The following is a 19395-nucleotide window of genomic DNA, read 5'->3' as shown; positions in this document are numbered from 1 at the left end:
CAAGGGTGGACAGGCTATTGTTGGACCTAGCAGCCCTAGGGCGTAACCATAAATACCCATCACTACAGATTGGCCCAGTGAGGAAAAGAAGTGGTATACATTTAAGGAGGCAGTTAAAAAAAAATCGGAGCATCTGCCATGAAAGAGGCAATTCAAGTGGAAGATCCGGCACATATGGGGGTGGTGCCACTGCCTGTGTAGACCAAAAGAACAAGTTACATACCAACTGTAACTTTCTTTCGACTGGATGTTCCTCCCACGTATGCCTCATCTAATGATAAATCGTATCCGTGAGCTTCGCGCCTTCGGAAAAATAAATCTCAGCAGAGGCCGCTGTGCACGAGGTTGTGGCATTGATGCCCCACGACGGGCTCTGTATCGTGTCGACGTCACCATCAGTATAAGTAGCTTGTTTTGTGCCTGTTGGCTTCAGTTCTGTTTTTTCCAGGAAATAGTCGAGGAACACCCAGGTGTACCTGATGACTGAAAGACCCTTCGTGTGAGAGAAGCAACTAACGTAAACTGTACAACGGGGTAGGATGGGAGGGGCGATGAGGAATACGTGGGAGAAACAGTCGAAAGAACGTTACAGTTGGTAAGTAACTTGTTCTTTGAATGGATTGTGTCCTCCCACATATTCCTCATCTTATGATACTCCCATAGCAGTGGTAATTTTGGAGGTCGGAGTACTAATTATTTTTGTCATGGACGGAATGGAGTACCGCTTTGGCAAATAAACCTTCATTGGAAGAACAAGCATCTAAGCAATGATGCTTGATGAAGATATGCATTGATGCCCATGTTGCACCTGAACAAATATCTGCTGCAGGGACTCCCCTCTTCAGAGCCATAGAAGTAGCCATCCCCCTAGTGGAATGGGCTCGAAGCCCATCCGGTGGGTCCGTTCCCGCCAATCTGTAGCACTCAATTATAGCCAAAATGATCCAGCGGGATATGGTCTGTTTTGTCACTGCTAATCCCAATTTATGGCCAGTATAACCTATAAAAAGTTGGTCATCCTGACGCAATTTTGACATTCTTGAAATGTAAAAACAGAGAGCCCTTTTAGGGTCCAGTCTATGCAATCTCTCCTCTTTGCCCAAATGAGGAGGATAGAACGTTGGTAATATGCTCTTTTGTGACAAGTGAAAGTCAGAAACTACTTTTGGTAGGAAAGAGGGTTTAACCCTAAGAACTACTTTGTCCTTGTAAAAAGTAGTATACTGAGGATTGCATGAGAGAGCCTGTAATTCTCTAACCCTGTGGGCTGACGTTAAGGCCACAAGAAGGACAGTTTTGTTAGAAGCCTCAAGGGACAGGAGTGCAGAGGCTTAAAAGGGATACAAGTTAGAAACTTAAGTACCAGATTTAAATCCCAAGTTGGGACTTGAAAAAGGACTGGAGGGTACACATTAGTAAGCCCTTTCAAGAATTTAATGATTCATGGAATTTTGAAGTAGGAAAACTCTGCCAAGGAGCGCTTGAAAATGGACAGCACAGCCAGATATCCTTTAATTGTTACGATCTGGCGCCCCAGATTGGCTAGATGCAATAGGAAAGAAAGCACCATTGGGGTGCCACATTGAAAAGAGTCCACATTCTTATCCCTGCACCAGATACTGAATTCATTCCAACGACACCGGTACAGGGATTTAGTTGCTGGCCTTCTGGCCGAAAGCAAAATTTCCATTACGTCATCCGGAAGATCCCAATCCTTGTATCTCAACCTCTCAGAAACCATGCGTGAAGGTTGAGTGTCTTGACCTCTGGATGGAGAACCCGACCTTCACACTTGCGAGAGAAGATCCTCTCTTTGCGGAAGACGTATTGGAGGGCAGATGGACATGTCCAGAAAGTCCGGGTGCCACGTCCTCCTGGCACAATCTGGGGCAATTCGGATCATGGTTCTCCTGAACTTTCTCAACCTCCTGATTACATGAGCTATCATGGGGACAGGCGGAAACGCGTACAGAAGTGGAAACTCCCAGTCCACCACGAACGCGTCTCCTAGAGCTCCTCTCGGAGGAAATTCCCTTGAGCAGTACAGTTTGCACTTCCTGTTGACACTGGTCACGAACAGATCCACTTGAGGGGATCCCCAAAGGGTGAAGATCTCTCGACGGACTTCCTGAACTAGTTCCCACTCGTGGGACACTGTGTTGTGCCTGCTCAGAGCGTCTGCCGCCGTTTTCTGCTCTCCGGCTAGGTGAACTGCTGATAGAGAGATTCCTTCTCATATTGCCCAGAACCAGAGCTTCATTGCCTCTCTGCAAAGTGGTAGTGACTCTACTGCTCCTCTCTTGTTGAGTTAGTACATGGCCACTGTGTTGTCAGTCATTATAAAGACATTCTTTCCCTTTACAGAGGGCAGGAAGGCCTTCAGTGCTAGTCTGATTGCCCTCAGCTCTAACAGGCTGATGTGTAGTTTGGACTCTGATGGAGACCAACGACCGCTTATAGTCATATCATTGCTGTGTGCTCCCCACCCCGTGAGTGAGGCGTCCGTCACTACAGTTATCTCCGGCCATGGTTGCCAAAAAGATTCTCCCTTGAGAATGTTGTCGTTGCAAGCCCACAAAAGAAGGTCTTGAGCAACTGTGCTTGGAACTTGCAGAAGATCCGACATATTCCTTGAGAATTGGGACCACTGAGTCCTGAGAGCCCACTGAAGGGATCTCATCCTCAATCGGGCCTATGGCACTAGAAAGATGCAGGATGCCATGAGACCGAGCAACCTCAGAAAATCGAAGGCCGGAAGATGTTGGGCATTCTGGAACTTTGTTACTATCTGCAGAATGTGGAGAGCTCTCATCTCGTGAGGCGAGACTTTGCCCGAGGAAGTATCCAGGACTGCTCCGATAAACTGGAGCTTTTGGGATGTATCATGTGGGACTTCTTTTAATTGAGGGAGAAGCCCAGTCTGTGAAGGGATTAGAAGGTGATTCACAGATGTTCCTGAGCTTATTCGGGAGAACGCGCTCTGATACACCAATCGTCCAGGTAGGGGTAGACGTGAATCCCCCCTCTCCTGAGATTCGCTGCCACAACCGACATCAATTTGGTGAAAACCCTCGGAGCGGAGGTCAGCCCGAATGGAAGAACTCAAAATTGACAGTGAGAACTGCCAACCGCGAACCTCAGGTACTTTCTGTGCTTGAGATGGATTGGTACATGAAAGTAAGCATCCTGAAGGTCAAATGATACCAACCAGTCTTGGAGTTGGAGAGCCTGAAGGATATGAGAAAGGGTTACCATCTTGAACTTTTTCCTTCCTGAGGAACTTGTTCAAGTTTCTTAAGTCCAAGATGGGTCTCAATCCTCCATCCTTCTTTGGGATGTGAAAGTAAGGTGAGTACCAACCCTTGTTCCTCTCTGCTACAAGTACCTGTTCTATTGCACCTTTCTCTAGCAGGGTTAAAATTTCCTGCACAAGGAGCGGATCTGGAATTTTGACAGAGTTGATTCCCTGCGGATGGTCCTAATGCCTTTTTAGAAAGGGAAGGCAGTAACCCTGAGCTACTGTCTTCAGTGCCCAAGCATCTGAAGTAATGCCCCGCCATTCTTTCAGATGCTGTGAGATTCTGCCTCCCACCGGCGTCTTGTGTGATAAGTCCTCAGAGTGACTTGGAGGCGGCTGCAGGAGCGGCTGAAGGCAAAGATGCCGTTCCCAAGGCTGGTTTCACACCTCTTCCTCGTCCACCACGAGGGACATTTCTTTTACCTCTTTGAATGGCCTGTCCTCTTCCTCTACCAAAAGAGGAGTAGTAACAAAAGGAACAACCTCTCCAGGAAGATGAGCCCGAATAAGGTTTCTGAGGCCGTCGCATAGAGGTGCTAAGAGATTTAGCCACCGCTTTTGAGGTCTGCAGTTTTTCTAAGCTTTCATCAGCTTTACTGCCAAACAGCCTCAAGCCATCAAAAGGCATGTTGAGTAGCCTGGTCTGAACATCAGGTGCAAACCCTGACTTCCTCAACCACGCAAATCTGCATAGCACAGTGCTTGGAGTCATGGATCTGCTGATACTATCAGCAGTATCCAGTCCAGACCGGAGACATTTCCCCATTGCCTCCTTTCCGCCTTTGACAATATTCAGGAAGCCTTGCCTTTCCTCGCCTTCCGGAATATGATCAGCCGCTGCTGAAATGCAGTCCCACAGGGTATGGGTGAACCTGGCAAGGGTACAGGTGACATTTGTAGACTTAAGAGCCATGCTACCCGAGGTAAAGACCTTACAGGCCTGTTAGGCAGAAACCTGTGCAGTTCCCTTAGGGACCACTGCAAAAGATTTAAGACTACAGGTGTTAGCAGTAAACCCACTTGGTAGCAAGTCTGTACCACCCAGATTTACCTGGTAGCTGTGTCTGAGCAGTCAGACTTCTCTCAAGAAGAGTTAGGCAGTATGCAAAGTATACTCAATAGGCACTTAGATACAATAATACAAGCAAACACTGACCAGAGCTTTGGTATCAAAGTATATAATTATTTATTTATAAACACACAGTGAAACACTCCAGCACTCTTATTGTAAAATATTCCAAACACAGTTACTATTATGATATATACACCCCTTTTCCCCTTATTAGAAAATCACAGTAAACACCACTTATTTTCATACAGAGGTGAGCGCTTAACTAGATTGCACTCTACTAAGGTTGTGGAAAAGGGAGGGAAAAAGACAGAATATGCAGGATTACACCACTCTACGATTCAGGAACACTATTAGCAAGGCAGAGAGCAAAAAGTCACTGGTGAGCCAAAGTCCAACGTCTGGGCCCACTCTTAGAGAGAGCAGAGCACAAATGCGCCCAAGATCACACAGTTACACTAGGCTTAGAAAGTCTTGCAGAGGGTTCAGAAAAGAGTTGAGAGGCTTTAGAAAAGTTTAGCCAGGGTGTCCCAGGCTAACCCAGGTTCGAAAGCCGGGGGCTAAATCCACCCCGTACAGTCGGTTGCAAGGGAAGCCAGGCGGGACACGGTACCTTAAGTGGGAAGGATCCTCCAGCGGTGGCAGTTGTTCCTGGTAATGGTTGCAAGTTGCGGCGTCGTCCAGGGGAAGAGAAGATCTCGACGTGGAGCAAAGATGCAGGTCGTTGCACTACCAGGGCAGAAACCAGCCGCAGAGTTTTCCGGTAAAAGGTGGTACCTTTATCTCGCGGTCGCGGTAAAACGTGGTATCCCGGTTGCCGGGGTGCTTAGCACGGGCAAGGCGGCCACGAGATACATCGGGAAAGCGAAAACACGGTGAAACTGGTTATCCCCACCAGTTAAAGGAAGAAGACTCTCCGGCGGGAGATCTCCTCTGTCGTTGGGAAAAGTGGTGAGACGGTCCAGCAGGGCTCCACCGGTCGTGGTGTCGTGGCAGGTCGGCTCAGCTTCTCCCTCGTCAGATTCTTAGGTCCTGTGGCGACTTCTGAAGTTCCAGTCCCCAAAGCCCTGCTTTTATGCAGCAAACCCCCATTCACTCAGCCTAGCTGTCACTCAAACATGCTAAGTGGTGAGCCGGCTGGCTCACCACTGGGGCCAATCAGGACGGAGTGCGACTTGAGTTGCCTCGGCAACTCAGTCCAGGGTGCCTAAATTCCCCTCCATCCCGCCTAAGTACCCCAGACATAGTGGCACCACTTTGGAGGGCTTCTGTGGAGAAGCCCGCCAAAAAGTGGAACAAAGGGCTCGACTTGGGTTGGAGTCACAGAAGAGAACACAAACGCCATTTTAGAATCAAGTTTTGGCAAAAAATACCAACCGGAGAATTAATATTAATTAAAGAAACCGGCGGTATGTTCGAGGCTACCTTAAATAATTAAATAAAGATAGTAGCCTAAAACAATGGGAAATCCCATAGGAAAATATTCGCGGTTGAATATAAAAAGTAGTATCCACTGCCACAAGCCAAAACTCGATCAGGGGGGACGGAGACATGCCCCCTCGACTAACAGACCCTACATCCACAATATGATGGTTTGTACTGGTTCTGTTCAGAATTTAAGACTAGTAAAGTCAATGGTGACTTTACATGCCCTGGGAGACAGTAGTCAGTCCCAGGGTATGGAGTCTATACTGGGGGGTCACTATGACACCCCTGTGTTACTGCACGGAGGGTGCTGTGTAACACACATCACAAAAACACATGAAACCCTATGGAGTAAAAGACCCCATAGCCCATTAGACACATCTAGATTCAAAGAAACACACTCAAATCATGTCCAAGAGTGAGGGTAAAAGAGTCTCACTCTTGGCAGGAGAAAAAAATAAACCCCAAAAATCCAGCAAAGCTGCTGGGGACTCACTAGGTTAGGAAATTCAGCCTAAACAGAGAATTCTCCATAACAAGGCCCAAGCATCCACCTTCTTATCCTCTCTATCCGGGGAGATAGATGGATAGGCTGTTTATCTTAACGAAGTTGCTGCCTGAATAACCAGACTTTCTGGAGTGGGATGCCTCCTTAAGTAATCAGGGTCAGAACTTGCAGTTCTGTACTTCTTTGGAAAATTACTGTTGACTGCAGAAGCAGTATCAGGAACCGCCCCGTTTTTTCCCACTGTTCTCTGAAGTGCCCTAAGGAAGGTGAGAACTGGGGGGCCCTGGTCAAGTATATCAGCCATATAATCCTGATCAAATGTGGGTGAGGATCTACCCCAGCCCATGTTTTCCACAACCCTATTCATTAAACTCCTGCATCCTGAATCTGCATGTTCTGCAGGGTCAGGTTTTGCAAACTCAAGCTCTGGTGACGTATCAATGCCACTAGCAGAGTGAAGGGTGTCACACAGGTCTCTCATTTTCGATTCTGATCGATTAATTCTTCTGGAACCTCTCTGGTACCATATTGCACTCCAAAAGGAGAAACTACTTCTTCGTCTGAGGCACTTTCTTCAAATATAGAAGACATAGGGCCTCATTACGACCCTGGCGGTACGGGGTTAATGGAACCGTAAAAGGTACCGGCGCCGTTAACCCCGTACCGCCTCATTACGAGGTCCCCTTGCGGGACACAGTAAGCACGCCTGGGAAAACCACGCGTGCTTACCGGGTCCCGTGAGGGGAAGAGGGAGCAAACAACGGGCCAACTCGTAATGGCCCGTTGTTTGCTCCCTCTCCCATTCCCATTCAGCCCTATTGGGCCTGAAATGGGAATGGGGAAGGCCGGGTCCTTGGAGGGAGGAATTACCGGGCCTTCCGAACTCGGAATTGCCCGGTAATTCCTCATTGTGTGGACCCGGACGAGATTTCGGCGGCAGCCATGCCGCCAATGGCAGCATGGCTACCGCAGAGGTCGTAATGAGGGCCATAGACATTAAAAAAGTCTGATTTAGGTAAAGGATTAAATCTCCTTTCCTGTACTTGAGTTTGGGTCGAAGGAATCGAAGGAATCTTCAATGGTATCGAAGGAATATTCTAAGGCACCGATGACGTCTTCAACAAAGGTGTCGAAAACACTTGTGGCTTCGATGTCAAAGCCTTCGGCGCCGATAATGTCGACAAAGTCGTTGAGGGCTTTGACGATTTATGTTTTTTTGTCGGTGTCGGGGAAACACTTGATTCTCAATGAGTCTGACGATTTGACGTAGACTCGAAATTTTCAATGTTCACGTTTACAACTGGATCTTTCCACAGTAGTTCCCGACTTCCCTGTGTCATCCAACGGAGCGACCGGGGTCTGGCTCTTTTAAGGTTTCTTTGAGGGGGTCGAGGCCGCATTCTCAAAGACCTTCATTTTCTTAAGGAATCCAACTTAGTCGGACATCTTACCAATTCGGTAGATGTATCTGAGGAAGAGGAGGGAGATCTATGTCTCCTTTTAACCTTCTTTGATGAAGAAGATGAAGAACGTCTCGATCTACTGCATGATCGCGACCTCTTAGAATTTTTACGGCGATCCGTTTAATTTAAAACGCTCGACTTTTTATATTTTTTTGACAAGGCCTTCGAACAGGCCTTGGAAGCTTCCCGCCCCACCGCCAGTTTACCGTTTCTCTCACGAAGGGCCTTCTCCGTCATCGACTGACGGGAGCCACAGTCGCAGGTTTGATGGTCTGAACCTAGGCACCAAAGACAAATGCAGTGAGGGTCTGCAATCGACATTTTCGATCCGCAGTCGATACATTTTTTTAACCCCGTCTTGGAAGTAGAAGGGGTGGATGAAGAAGACATTTTCTTGAAGAAAATTCCGAAGTGTGCTGTTCATGAGAGTGAAGCAATCGTAACTGAAGCCAATGGGCTCTGCACAAGCTACTTATACTATTGGTGACGTCGACATGGTACGGAGCCCGTCGAGGGACATCGACGCCACAACCTCGTGTACAGTTATCATAAGATGAGGAATATGTGAGAGGACACAAATATAGTTACAAGAACAGCCCCCCCGTATAAAAGTGTAATTATGACTCTGTTAGTAGGGAAACTAACTGATGAGACGGTTGATGCGATTCGGGGAGAGAGAGAGAGAGAGAGAGAGAGAGAGAGAGAGAAAAAAAATAATAATAATCAGGCACCTTTGTTTATTCAAAGGAAAGAAAATCAGTTCCTAAGAGGAATTATGGGGGGGCAAATAAAAGCGTTCCTGGTTTTATATTACATGAGGAACGTGGTATGAGGTTTGCTTCAGATCTTATTCAGCTCCAACCACTGTTATACTGGCTCCGTCTCTGGGGTAACCCAGCTCTACCGTTGACACAGTCATTAATTCAGGATAAAGATGTACAATATTAGTTAAAATGGCTAAAATATATTCGTATGACTTAAAAACAGCTTGGTCTGGTTGATTATTTCTATGGAAAATCAGGTGGAGGGGATGCAGCCACAGAAATCCTGACCAAGGCCTTTTTCAAGTTAAAACAAATTGAAATAGTCTTGTGAATCGAATAAAAGAAGCAATGTGTGTTAACTTAACAGGAAGAACGATCTGGGAGCATCAAAATACATGTTTTGGTTTAATGATACAAGAAGTAGGATAGTCTTCCTTCGCTTAAGATCTAACCTACTTTTTTTTACGAAAGGCACCATGCAGGACAAAAGGAAAGGTTTGAATAGGTGCCCTTGCAATCAACATGATGTCGATGATCTGTTATACTTCTTGTTAATATGCCCTCTATATGCGAAACTGCGGCGCAAATATCTATCCATTGTTTAGAGATCAGGGGTTAAGAAGTGCACGTACAGCTGTTAACATGATTTTTGCCTCTACAAGTTATCTCTGCGCAACAAATATATGTTTATGTTGGCTATTGATATGATATGGCATTTGTAACGTGCCTATACGCAAGTGTTTCAAGGCGCGACGAGGAAAGGAAGGGGGAACAGAGGGAGGACAGAGACAGCGATCTTACTAGGCCAAGTGACATTGAGCTCGCGCAAGGGCAGGGGAGGGGAAAGTGCCAGGGAAAAGGGGCGGGGGCAGTGCTGTACATGGGATCAAAACAATAACTGAAAAGGCACATTTCATCTTCGGAGGAGCCGGAACAAGGGTCTATGAGAGTCTCTTCCCGACACAAGCCATTGAATGCCGATTTGAGAAAAACAGTGATCGCAATGTTCGAGTCTGAGTACACTTACTCTAATTTTACTAGGATTATGGCCAAGCCCCAGCAGCTTTAGCTCGTTTAAAAGTTGACAGACAACCTCATGTTAATGTTAAGATTTTTTGGAAGCATGGGAACCCACAAGAGTTCCAAGCTTTGATAAGATACCGGGCGGACGCCTCTTTGATGCATGGAAATCCTTCCAGGTTTAAAGGTCGACACTTGATCATTACTGGACTGTGGGTAAGGAAACACCAGCAGTACAGACTTGATTGTCCCGATCCCGAGTAAATAATTGGTTTTGAAATTCTGGAAGGGTTGACTTTAGGACTGGGAGGTTTAACTTATCAGTTTGGAGTGAACGCATTAACTTTTACACCAGTTATTGTAGACAAATTGAAAGTCCCTCTGGTGCACGTGCCTTTAGCCACAAAGCATGCATCTATGAAGCAATACCACATCTCAGACACCATTAAAGAATATGCAGAAGTGGGTGTATTACGTACAAGTACTACTGCTTGGAATATCCTGGTGTGGCCCGTGAAAGAGGGGGAGGGGGGGTAGGGAATGACTGTGGATGGAAATGTACCTTAATCTCACCGTCATTTGTGTGCCTCAGATGTCACTACGACTTCAGGGGCGTACAAAATACTGACTCCGGTTACTGCGCTCAAGCAGAGCAGGGGCTGCGGGGGTGACCCCGCTCTCCTTGGGGGCAGTTACGGGAGTCGGGTGTCCTGCGCTTACCATTGCGATAAGTGAGGGACAAGAAAGTTAAAGGAAAAAAAAGAAAAGCACCCTGCGGCGTCAGCTCTGACCCACGTTAGTGGGAGGAACGGACACCACAGGGATAGAGGAGTGTAGGCGGCACACAGAGGTGTGCCGCCATAAAGGTAGGTGGGGTGGGGGGAGATTCAGGAAGGAAGGGGAATCGGGTCGGGGGATGCAGGCAAAGTGATCTATGTGAGCACTGCGCTGCACCGTAAATGGCATCAACATGTTCATCGGCGCAGTTACAGGTGGCGCAGTTATCACAGATTCTTTTGGATTACAGAGAAATTAACAAATACACTCTCCCTCTAGCCCCTGCAGTCCCAGATACTGTAACCTTGATTGAGTACATACAAAAGTTTGAGGGAACCTGGTATGCTACGTTAGACTTTTTCTCTGTGCCGATTGCCGAGGAGTGACAGAAACAGTTTTCATTTGCTAGGAATGGGCGGCAGTATACATTCACGATGTTGGCTACGGGGTTCTTGCACAGCCCAACAATTTGACACTGGCTGGTGGCAGAACATTTGGATTAGATACCCTGTAAGCCTGACATACAAATCTTGCATTACATTGACGATATTTTGATTCAGGGCAAAGACGAACGCTGTGTGCAAGATAAACTGGAAGTAATTATTGACAGGCTGAAGACGGAGGGGTGGGAGATTAACCTTAACAATATTCAAGGGCCAGCTCAGACTGTGGTATTTCTGGGAATTCAGTGGCCTAATAGGCATCGAGAGATGGTGCCGAAAGCTCAGCAAAAGATACTTCAGTTTACCAGTCCTGTGGACAAGAAAAGATCAGCAGTTCATAGGGTTCTTTGGGTTTTGAAGACCGCATATACCACATTTAGGGCAGATGTTGGCTCCACTCTACAAAGTGGCGTGAAAGAAGTACAAGTTTGAGTGGGGAGAGGAACAACAGACCGTTTGATATGGAAAACGACACTGTGCAGCGTGTGCTTGATTTGTGGCCTTTGAAGTCAGGAGAAGTGGAATTAAATGTTTCTGTACAAGAAAATTACGCTAACTGGAACTTGTGGCAAAAGCAAGACAGAAGGCAGGTTGCCTTGGGATTTTGGAGTCTCAAATTACCCTGGGATGGCGATAGATACACCCTGTTTGAGAAGCAATTGCTAGCGTGTTATTGGGCTCTCTTTGATACTGAACAAAGGACAGTGGGTCATGATGTACTGATCAGGCCCGCAGTCCTGATTTTGCAATGGATTTTAAGTTCTCCTAAAACACACAGGATAGGATATGCCAGTATAATCAAGTGGGAATGGTATATCTATTGCTGGGCCTCTGGGTGCCAACTTTATTTACTGCTACTGAGCATGTGCGGGATGGATTGATCTTCTGCTGCGGGCCAGGTGGCACTTTTTTTAAATCCTGGGCACGTGGCCCATCTATTGTTAGCAGGAATGAGAGAAACAGACATTTATTTTTCAGTGCATGCGACATATGGCCAGATCCACTTTTCTAGGGTCACAAGGTGTACCCTCAATCACCCATGTTAAGTTACTTTGTGTTGTTCATTTCCCCTAGAATATGATAATAAAACAGCACTGAACTACTCCTTTTGACAAAGGAATCATTGGGGGAAGAATGCCTATGCACCCCCATCGTAATATGGTGTTGAAATCTCCACGTCTCGATATATAAAGCAAGTTTGCCCGTTATACAATTCCATGCCGTTCCACCAATCTGCACCACATTTTGCATAGTTATCTGTTAGACTCAAAAACGAAAACCACGTTTAAAGGCCCTGGGGAGGCACTATTTCTGAGATAATCACAACACACTGCACCACGCCAGGGTGAGGAAACAAGTGGGGAGAGCGCACAGAAGGTCCCACTATGCTGCAGCACACCAACTCTCGCCTCCCCTCCACCTCTGCTTAGGGGTATGTAAGCCAGCCACACACGCCCATTCTCAGTGGAGTTTAGTTGAGAGTGCAAAGCACATCAAGCGATAAGTGACTCTAAACAGAAACCTACAAGATCATTGATTTTCAACTATTGATGAGTGTTATCATGTCCGTCTACAGAACCTGTGCGGAGCATGGGTACTTTACGCTAGTCATTGTATATTGACTAACCTTACTAGTGAAATGTGCTAAAGTAAACCACTTTTACTATTTCTTCCAGCTATCACTTCGGTAAGAACTTTAAAGTCCTCAGTTAAAGGGACTAAATGATCAATACACTTTTCCTAAATCTTGTTTGTACATCAACCACTTAATTTCAAGGGCAATACAACTACTGTTTAAAACCAGTTGTCATTGAAATTGAGTTTTTGGAAGTCATTGTATGCTTGTTTTTGCTTGTGCAATGACTGGCACGGGGACTGAGTGCAGAAGACAGAAGCATATTCAAGTAGGGAAGGGAACCTGTGCCTGTAAAGTCAGGGGAACGGTTAGGTGTGGGGCACAAAATGCCACTTGGCCTAGGGTTGCAAAAACCATTTAAAAATCACCTGGACACTAAAGAGTCTTCTTTTGCTACTGGATTGTGATAATCTAATCAGGTCAAGGTCAGTCCTAGGGCTTTACCTGTATACAACTGTTTACATTTTTGGGTGTGTGTGTGTGTGTGTGTGTGTCACAACGGTTCTGTTACCAATGAGGGTGAGTGACTTATTTGTTGCTACTAGCTTATAACTTGAAATTGTGCACCCCTTTGTGCATATATCTCTGCTTTCCATGCCATTTGAGAAAGGCCAGTGCAAGACCCATCAGGAGTTGTATACGTAAATTAAGTAGTATATGCCACGGACACAAACATGGTGCAGCATCGGCAGAATGGCAGTGTATAGCTTGATAATTCAACAGCTGCCTCAGTGACCAGTAGAGTTCGAGATTGTGCTGTATGATTTTCGAACATAAGGAAGATTTGCGAAATCTTACACAGAACATAATAGAGTACTGTTGGGGTAGGCAAGGCATACGATTGAGTATGTGTGCCACAGGACAGCATGCATCTTACAGCAGGCCAAGAGTGGCTCACCTACAGTATAATCCAAAGTAGTACACTGGAGTACCCACCTAAACATAAACGAAATATGGGCTGCACCCAACAGAACACTTTACACAGTTAAAGAGCACACGAAAAGGAGGGATGATAGCATGGCACCTTTTTGAAACGTAGAGCTCAGTAAATGAATAGGACCACTTTGTTTGTACTTTTGTTTTACTTCGCACCGGTGCCATAAAATCACAGTAGCAATAATATAAAATGGATGACAGCAATAGCATCAATGCGGTTATAGTGCACTTTATGTGGGAGAGCCACACAGAGCTCTAATGTTTCACAAACAAAGCATTACAAAAAATCTTTTATTGGGCACAGCAAGTTATGTGAATGGACTCGTTGAGCGTGGGAAAGCTGCCTTCTGAGGTGGATGAAATGTGGCTAATCACTGCTTACGTGGTCCTCACAACCACAGACCTTCACAGATGCAACATCCTTTTCTTAACAAGTCTGTCCCTCTGGGGATGCACCAATCGAATTCAACTAAAATAAACAACAGCTAACCAAATGTTTCAACCTAATCTTAAATCTTAGTCCCAAGGCTACCCTTCTGCTAAAACACAAAGTCCATACACTTGGCCAACATAAAAGTCCAAAATGGTCTTATAAATCCCACTTGTACTAGTATAAATCAAAGCGGGTTCTTCAAGTACACCAAATCCATAGTGCTCTCTTTACTGCCCACTTTCAAGTTCTGGGATCAAAAAGGGCCATCAATGCCCTTTACACTATGGCTCGGGTATTAGCCCAACCCCAAATTACCCATTAGGGAACGTGTTGGTTGCTAGAGGAGTATTTCTCCTCCCTCCTGTGACGCTTTTCATCAGGTAGCAGATCAGATCTCCCCTTCCTACCACAGTTATCGATTCATTATGGTTTTATCTGGGGCCTTGATTCTCAGGCAAGTTGAGGCCCTCCTCCCAAATTCTATTCCCTTTTTTAGGCAATCGTTCACACCTTGTGGCCAAGAGTCGTGCTTTGCTTTATCCTTCTCTCCTTGGGGTATGCTGGTGGAGAGCCACGGCTCTCCCAAAAATAAACTTTATGGACTCTATACTTGGTTGGGCGAGTCCAGAAGTTAATCTCACCCTCAACATTTGGCTTTTTAATGGTTGCAGTGTTTTGTCCACAACCTGCCCCAGTCTCTCCCAGCCATACACGGTCTTCTTTCCAGTAGTGATCTCTTCTGTTGTCCCACACCAAACCATGGGATTCACAGATAGGTGAGTAGTTTGCCCGCCTCCACTTAAGGGTTCTTGTCGGGTAGACAATGTTATTCTTCTGCCATGGGCCCGGTATTGCTCTTTTCGCTTACCCAAGGAGATGGGGTATTTGAAAGCTCTGGTTTCAGGGTATCCATTTCCCTCCAGGCAGTCTGTGGTTTGTTGGGATGAGATCCAGCTGTCAGCCTCACGGAAGGGCACTGCCAAGGGGAGCGAGGGGGGGCGTTCAGTGTATCTCCCACAATCTGCCCAATCTTTCTGCAGGGTCCAAGACATACACACCATTCGAGGAGCTTTTAAGAGCAAGTCTGTTTTCCTCCATGTCTGGGGCACCTACAAACGTTCCCCATACCATTTTATACCCCTGGAGCAATGGAAATCTTTTCTTGGGTTTGCCTTTTTCCTAAGGTGACCGGTCTCTGGCATTCCGATTTGTCCTGACAGATGCCAGACAGGTTTCTTCCTTTCATCCATCAAACAATTACAGTTTCTTAGTGACTGGTTAGTGTTTATGTGTCAAGCACAATCTTGCAACCGGGAAACAAGTGTTGCAGTTCCACGGTTGACCAAAGACTGCAGGCTTAGTATTGCATCTTTTCTATCAGATGACTAGTGAGCAGCTCGTGCTACACAGCTCCCCCTTTTCATTAGATGAACGTACCTATGGGTAAATGGACATCGTTTGCAGATTGGCTCGCTGCAGCCCCTCAGCTTTCTGGGAACTGTCGTCTTCATCGAAGGTCTACTGCTTTGGCTTTTTCAGGGGGCTTGGGTGTAAGGATTGGTTGTTAATGTCCACGAGGAGATGAAAGCTCCATTGAATAACAGTCCATCCACGTTCTGGGGGGTACTTCAGGTAGTTGGTGGGCTCCGCGAGTTTCCTAGGGCTCTGAACCCTCAGACAAAATGATGGGGCGCTGCTTCAATTCGCCACTGTGAGAGAATGTACTGTACTCAGGAGGCCTGCATCACTCCTGACTAAAGCTACATCTTTTCTGCATTTTGTTTGTAACTGTGACAGAAGTGACCACTGCATTGTATGGATAGTTTCCACAAAACCTGCCAATGTCTTACGCAGCGTTGGGTCTGCTCAACATTTTTATCGTGCCAAGCCATTCGGATGGTATTGCCCCTTTCTGTTGGGAACAAGACTGATTTGCATGTAGTGTTTTCCCTTCTGTAACGGCACAGCAGGCCGAAAAACAATGGTCTGAAGGGTTGCCCAGGGCAATTGGCAGTGGTTAAAGTAAATTCATAACCTTCGAGTCATCAACTTCCGTTTTGCAATATCTTTATGTAAGCAAAACAACAGATATGGTGTTAAAACTTTTCACACCTTCAGGTGGCCTGTTAGCTCGGATTCGATTTCACTAAGGAAATCAAGGATGCCTGACCACTCCAGGACACTTTCTAAAAAAATATATGTTTTTAAAAATAGGTGTGCCAAGGAGTAGGAGGTTTACGTGCCATTTACAAATTACATATCAAGGAGTCATTTCCCAGTGCCCATCAATTCCACAATAGTGAATGGACAAAGACATCCAGCGCTGGCTCTAATCACATCCCAATTTTGAGATGGCCATTACATCTATTCAGCTATTTTTTCAACTCACAGATTATGGAGTAGATGAGTATACCAAAGTCATCAGAACCTGCTCTACATTTCGCCAACATCCTCAGGATGCACTTTAGACTTCAACCGGTTCAGCAACTGTTTTGAGCTCCTCAGTTTAGTAAAAAGTCTAATGCATCCAATGAAACTATGTTTTCATAATTGATGTGCAGTCTATTTATACTCACTGGCTTTACTTTCCTAGATAAACTGTAGAAAACAGGGTCCTCAGTTCACTTTATTTACTCCACCATTAACAGGTATTAAGAGCTACTACCTTCAGTGCAACTCGTCTCTAAAACAACATGAATAAAACTTTCCTTCATAATTATAACTGCGCTCCTCTTACATGCATAATTGTAAAGGTCCTTATGTTGGTCCATACATGCATGGTATTTAGAGAGAGTGTGTTATTTAGGACATTATGAAACAATGTGTTTTTGAAGATATTCGTATTTACAAATTTAAACTCTGCTAGACAAATGTAAACAATCAAAAAATGAAACGAGTTAGCTATGAAAAACAGAGCAAGGCAAATATGGGTTTACCGTTGGACCACCACACCGGCGCAAAGGAAAAGACTTCAAATAAGTAATGCCGAAAAGGCGAGTGGGGTGAGCCATTGTGAATATCGTTTCCCTTTTGCTGTATTTGAAATGAGAACAGAGACCACAAATTGATCTGAGCGCTACACAAATTATTGATTCAGCTACACAGAAAGTGCATGTTACAGAACAATAAGTGCAAAAGAGGTCATTAAGAAAAACTCATGCAGAAGGTCATTGTGTAGGATTAAAAGATTGGTGCAAAACCACAGACAAAGTAATGATGATTCTATTAAAGAATGTTTCAATGTCTATTGTCTACCTTTTGTATTCCGACAGACTGTCGGACGTTCAGCTTTCTTTTTCTCTCAAAGGTATCCAAATCCCAAAGCTGAGCTGTGTCGCTGGAGGTCGTGACTGCATACCGCCCTGATCCATGAACAGATATAGATGAGATTGCAGAGTCATGGCCTCGCATCCAACTAACCATTTCCTTGGTATCTGCAACACAAATAGGAGTGAAGTAACGAAGTGGAAAAGACAGATTAAATAATACCAAAACATTAGGATTTCTTTTTTTTTTGTATTTGTATTTGCCAATTCAACCTTTAGGATATAATTTCAAATGCCTAGCAAATGCTTTACAGATTAGTGTTGAGTGACGCAGAACAAATCGCAAAATTATTCATTAAAACAGGGTCTCTATGGTTTATTTGACCACGGCAGTGCAGAGCCCTTTTCTTCGGGCCTAATTCACGTTATTAATCATTATAGATCTCACATGCTAATGGAATGTATTTTTACTTCCAGGATAAGGTTTAAGATGTAATTCTTTGTAAATTTGGACAAATTACTTCTAGGGTCTGATTCACAAAGATTTGCATTGGTGCAAATCAGGATATTCCCATGGCTTTCTCGGTTTTACTTTATTTATTTATTCATTCATTCATTTATAAAGCGCACCAAGCCTGAAGGCATCTAGGCGCTGGTTACAATCGGACATGATAGCAGAGGAAGAGGAACAGGGGGAGGGTGGGTAGTCTTAGTTGAAAGGGTAGGTTTTGAGCTTCTTTCTGAAATTGTCATAGGATGGTTCGTTACGCAGGTGGACAGGGAGCTTGTTTCAGAGTGCGGGGACACGGACGGGGAAGCTCGCCCCCCCACCCCCGATTTTACGATTCAATCTGGGAGTGACGAGGCAGTGTTTGTAGGCGGTCAGTTGTGGTCTTGTTGTGTGTCTGGGGATTATTGTTCCCAGTTAAGAGGGGACGTTGGTGGAGAGACAGCAGTGCGTGATTGATAGGGTCTTGAAGTTGATCCTATCCTTGACCGGAAGCCAGTGAACGCATCTCCTAGCTTCAGATAAGTGGTCCCTCTTACCAATGTCAAGAGCAGCTCTCAGAGCGTTGTTTTGGACCGATTGGAGTTTGCACAGATTTTTGGAGGATGTGCCACAGAATAGTGAGTTGCTGTAAGTAGTCAAGTTTTAAGCAGATGAGTGCCCAAGCAACTTTGAGACGGTTTTTTGGTGACAGGAAGGGTCTACTGGCGGTGATCAGCTTGTTGACGTAGCCTGAGGTGGATGCAATGTGATTGGTTTGGCGCGTATGTTGAGGGTGGAATCAAGGTAGACGGCAAGGGTTTTGATGGTGGAGGCAATAGGGATTATATGTCCATTAATGCTGAAGGATTTGTAGGCTTGGGGAAGTTTTGATAATCTTGCTACATGTTCCGGATTCACAAAGCCTTAAACTGAAGCAAATGTAGGAGATGCCTGGTGCTCCTCCAAGATGCCCTGAGAAAATGTTTGTGAATCAAGGGTTCATACGAGCATCTTTGAGATGAGAGATGCATCTCTAGGTTTGCTCTACCTTTAGACTATTTTAATTTGGTATAAAGAAGCAGGTGTAAATCCAAGATGGTCATGGGCATCTCCCGATTTATTCCAGTGCAGAGAACTATAAAACCAGGGCCTTAGTGAGTCAGGCGGTTTTGTCCACAATGGGCATTGGGGTGTCAAGACACCACCCATTATGGACAAGCCAAGCCAGACTCATGAAAACAATGAGTGCTCGCTCGGCTGAAGCAAGCAGCTGAGGTAGCGATCCTGGACTTGCTTTAACTGTACAAGGAAACGTGGATTCCCTTTGACAGTTTTCAGTACCCCTGCGCACATGCCCAAAGGCCACGCAAGGTTGGGGGCATTTTTCTTTCCCAGCCTGGTCTGGCCCATTGGGGATGCAGGTTTGTGTACTTGCATTTGTATTTATTGATTTTTATATAGCGCTGTACAGAGAACAGGGAACGGTACAATAAAATGAATAAGCAAAAAATAATAAGAAAACAATCAATCAATCAAGCATGTACGTTCGTGGAGGCGCACATTGTGTGGTGCTAACTGAAGACTGAGATTCAATTGTTACGCTTCTGCCGATCAGATCAGGCCACCCCCTCTGCTTTGTGTCCAACTTCGTAGACACGCTGACTTCAATGTAATCTCACATGGTTTTTCACTGTTCCTGAGTGATATTTCCACCTTGATTTTATGGCGGCTGGAGAGACTCCACTGATGGTTGCCCTGAACCAGTTTGATTTTGTTTTTAGCCCGGTTCGCTTCATACTCCGGCATTAGTCCAGTATGACTCTTTCAATGCTACGATGGATGGGATAAAACTACAATGTCACTGGGC

At 45.5% G+C, this 19395-nt stretch overlaps 1 protein-coding gene across 2 annotated transcripts in view; it reads right to left on the bottom strand.

Moving 5' to 3' along the window:
• Nucleotides 1–19395, bottom strand: part of TBC1D31 (TBC1 domain family member 31) — a 1687314-nt gene that overhangs the window by 1453093 nt on the left and 214826 nt on the right. For both annotated transcript variants that reach the window (XM_069621570.1, XM_069621571.1), the window contains exon 4: nt 17028–17206. In XM_069621570.1, the coding sequence (XP_069477671.1) occupies nt 17028–17206 (179 nt within the window). The remainder of the gene's footprint in view (nt 1–17027; nt 17207–19395) is intronic.

This window comes from Ambystoma mexicanum, chromosome 5q, assembly GCF_040938575.1.
Source record: "Ambystoma mexicanum isolate Mex_15411 chromosome 5q, UKY_AmexF1_1, whole genome shotgun sequence".
Classification (NCBI taxonomy): domain Eukaryota; kingdom Metazoa; phylum Chordata; class Amphibia; order Caudata; family Ambystomatidae; genus Ambystoma; species Ambystoma mexicanum.
The sequence above is the reverse complement of the archived record's forward strand: the minus strand, read 5'-3'. Positions and strand labels throughout refer to the sequence as shown.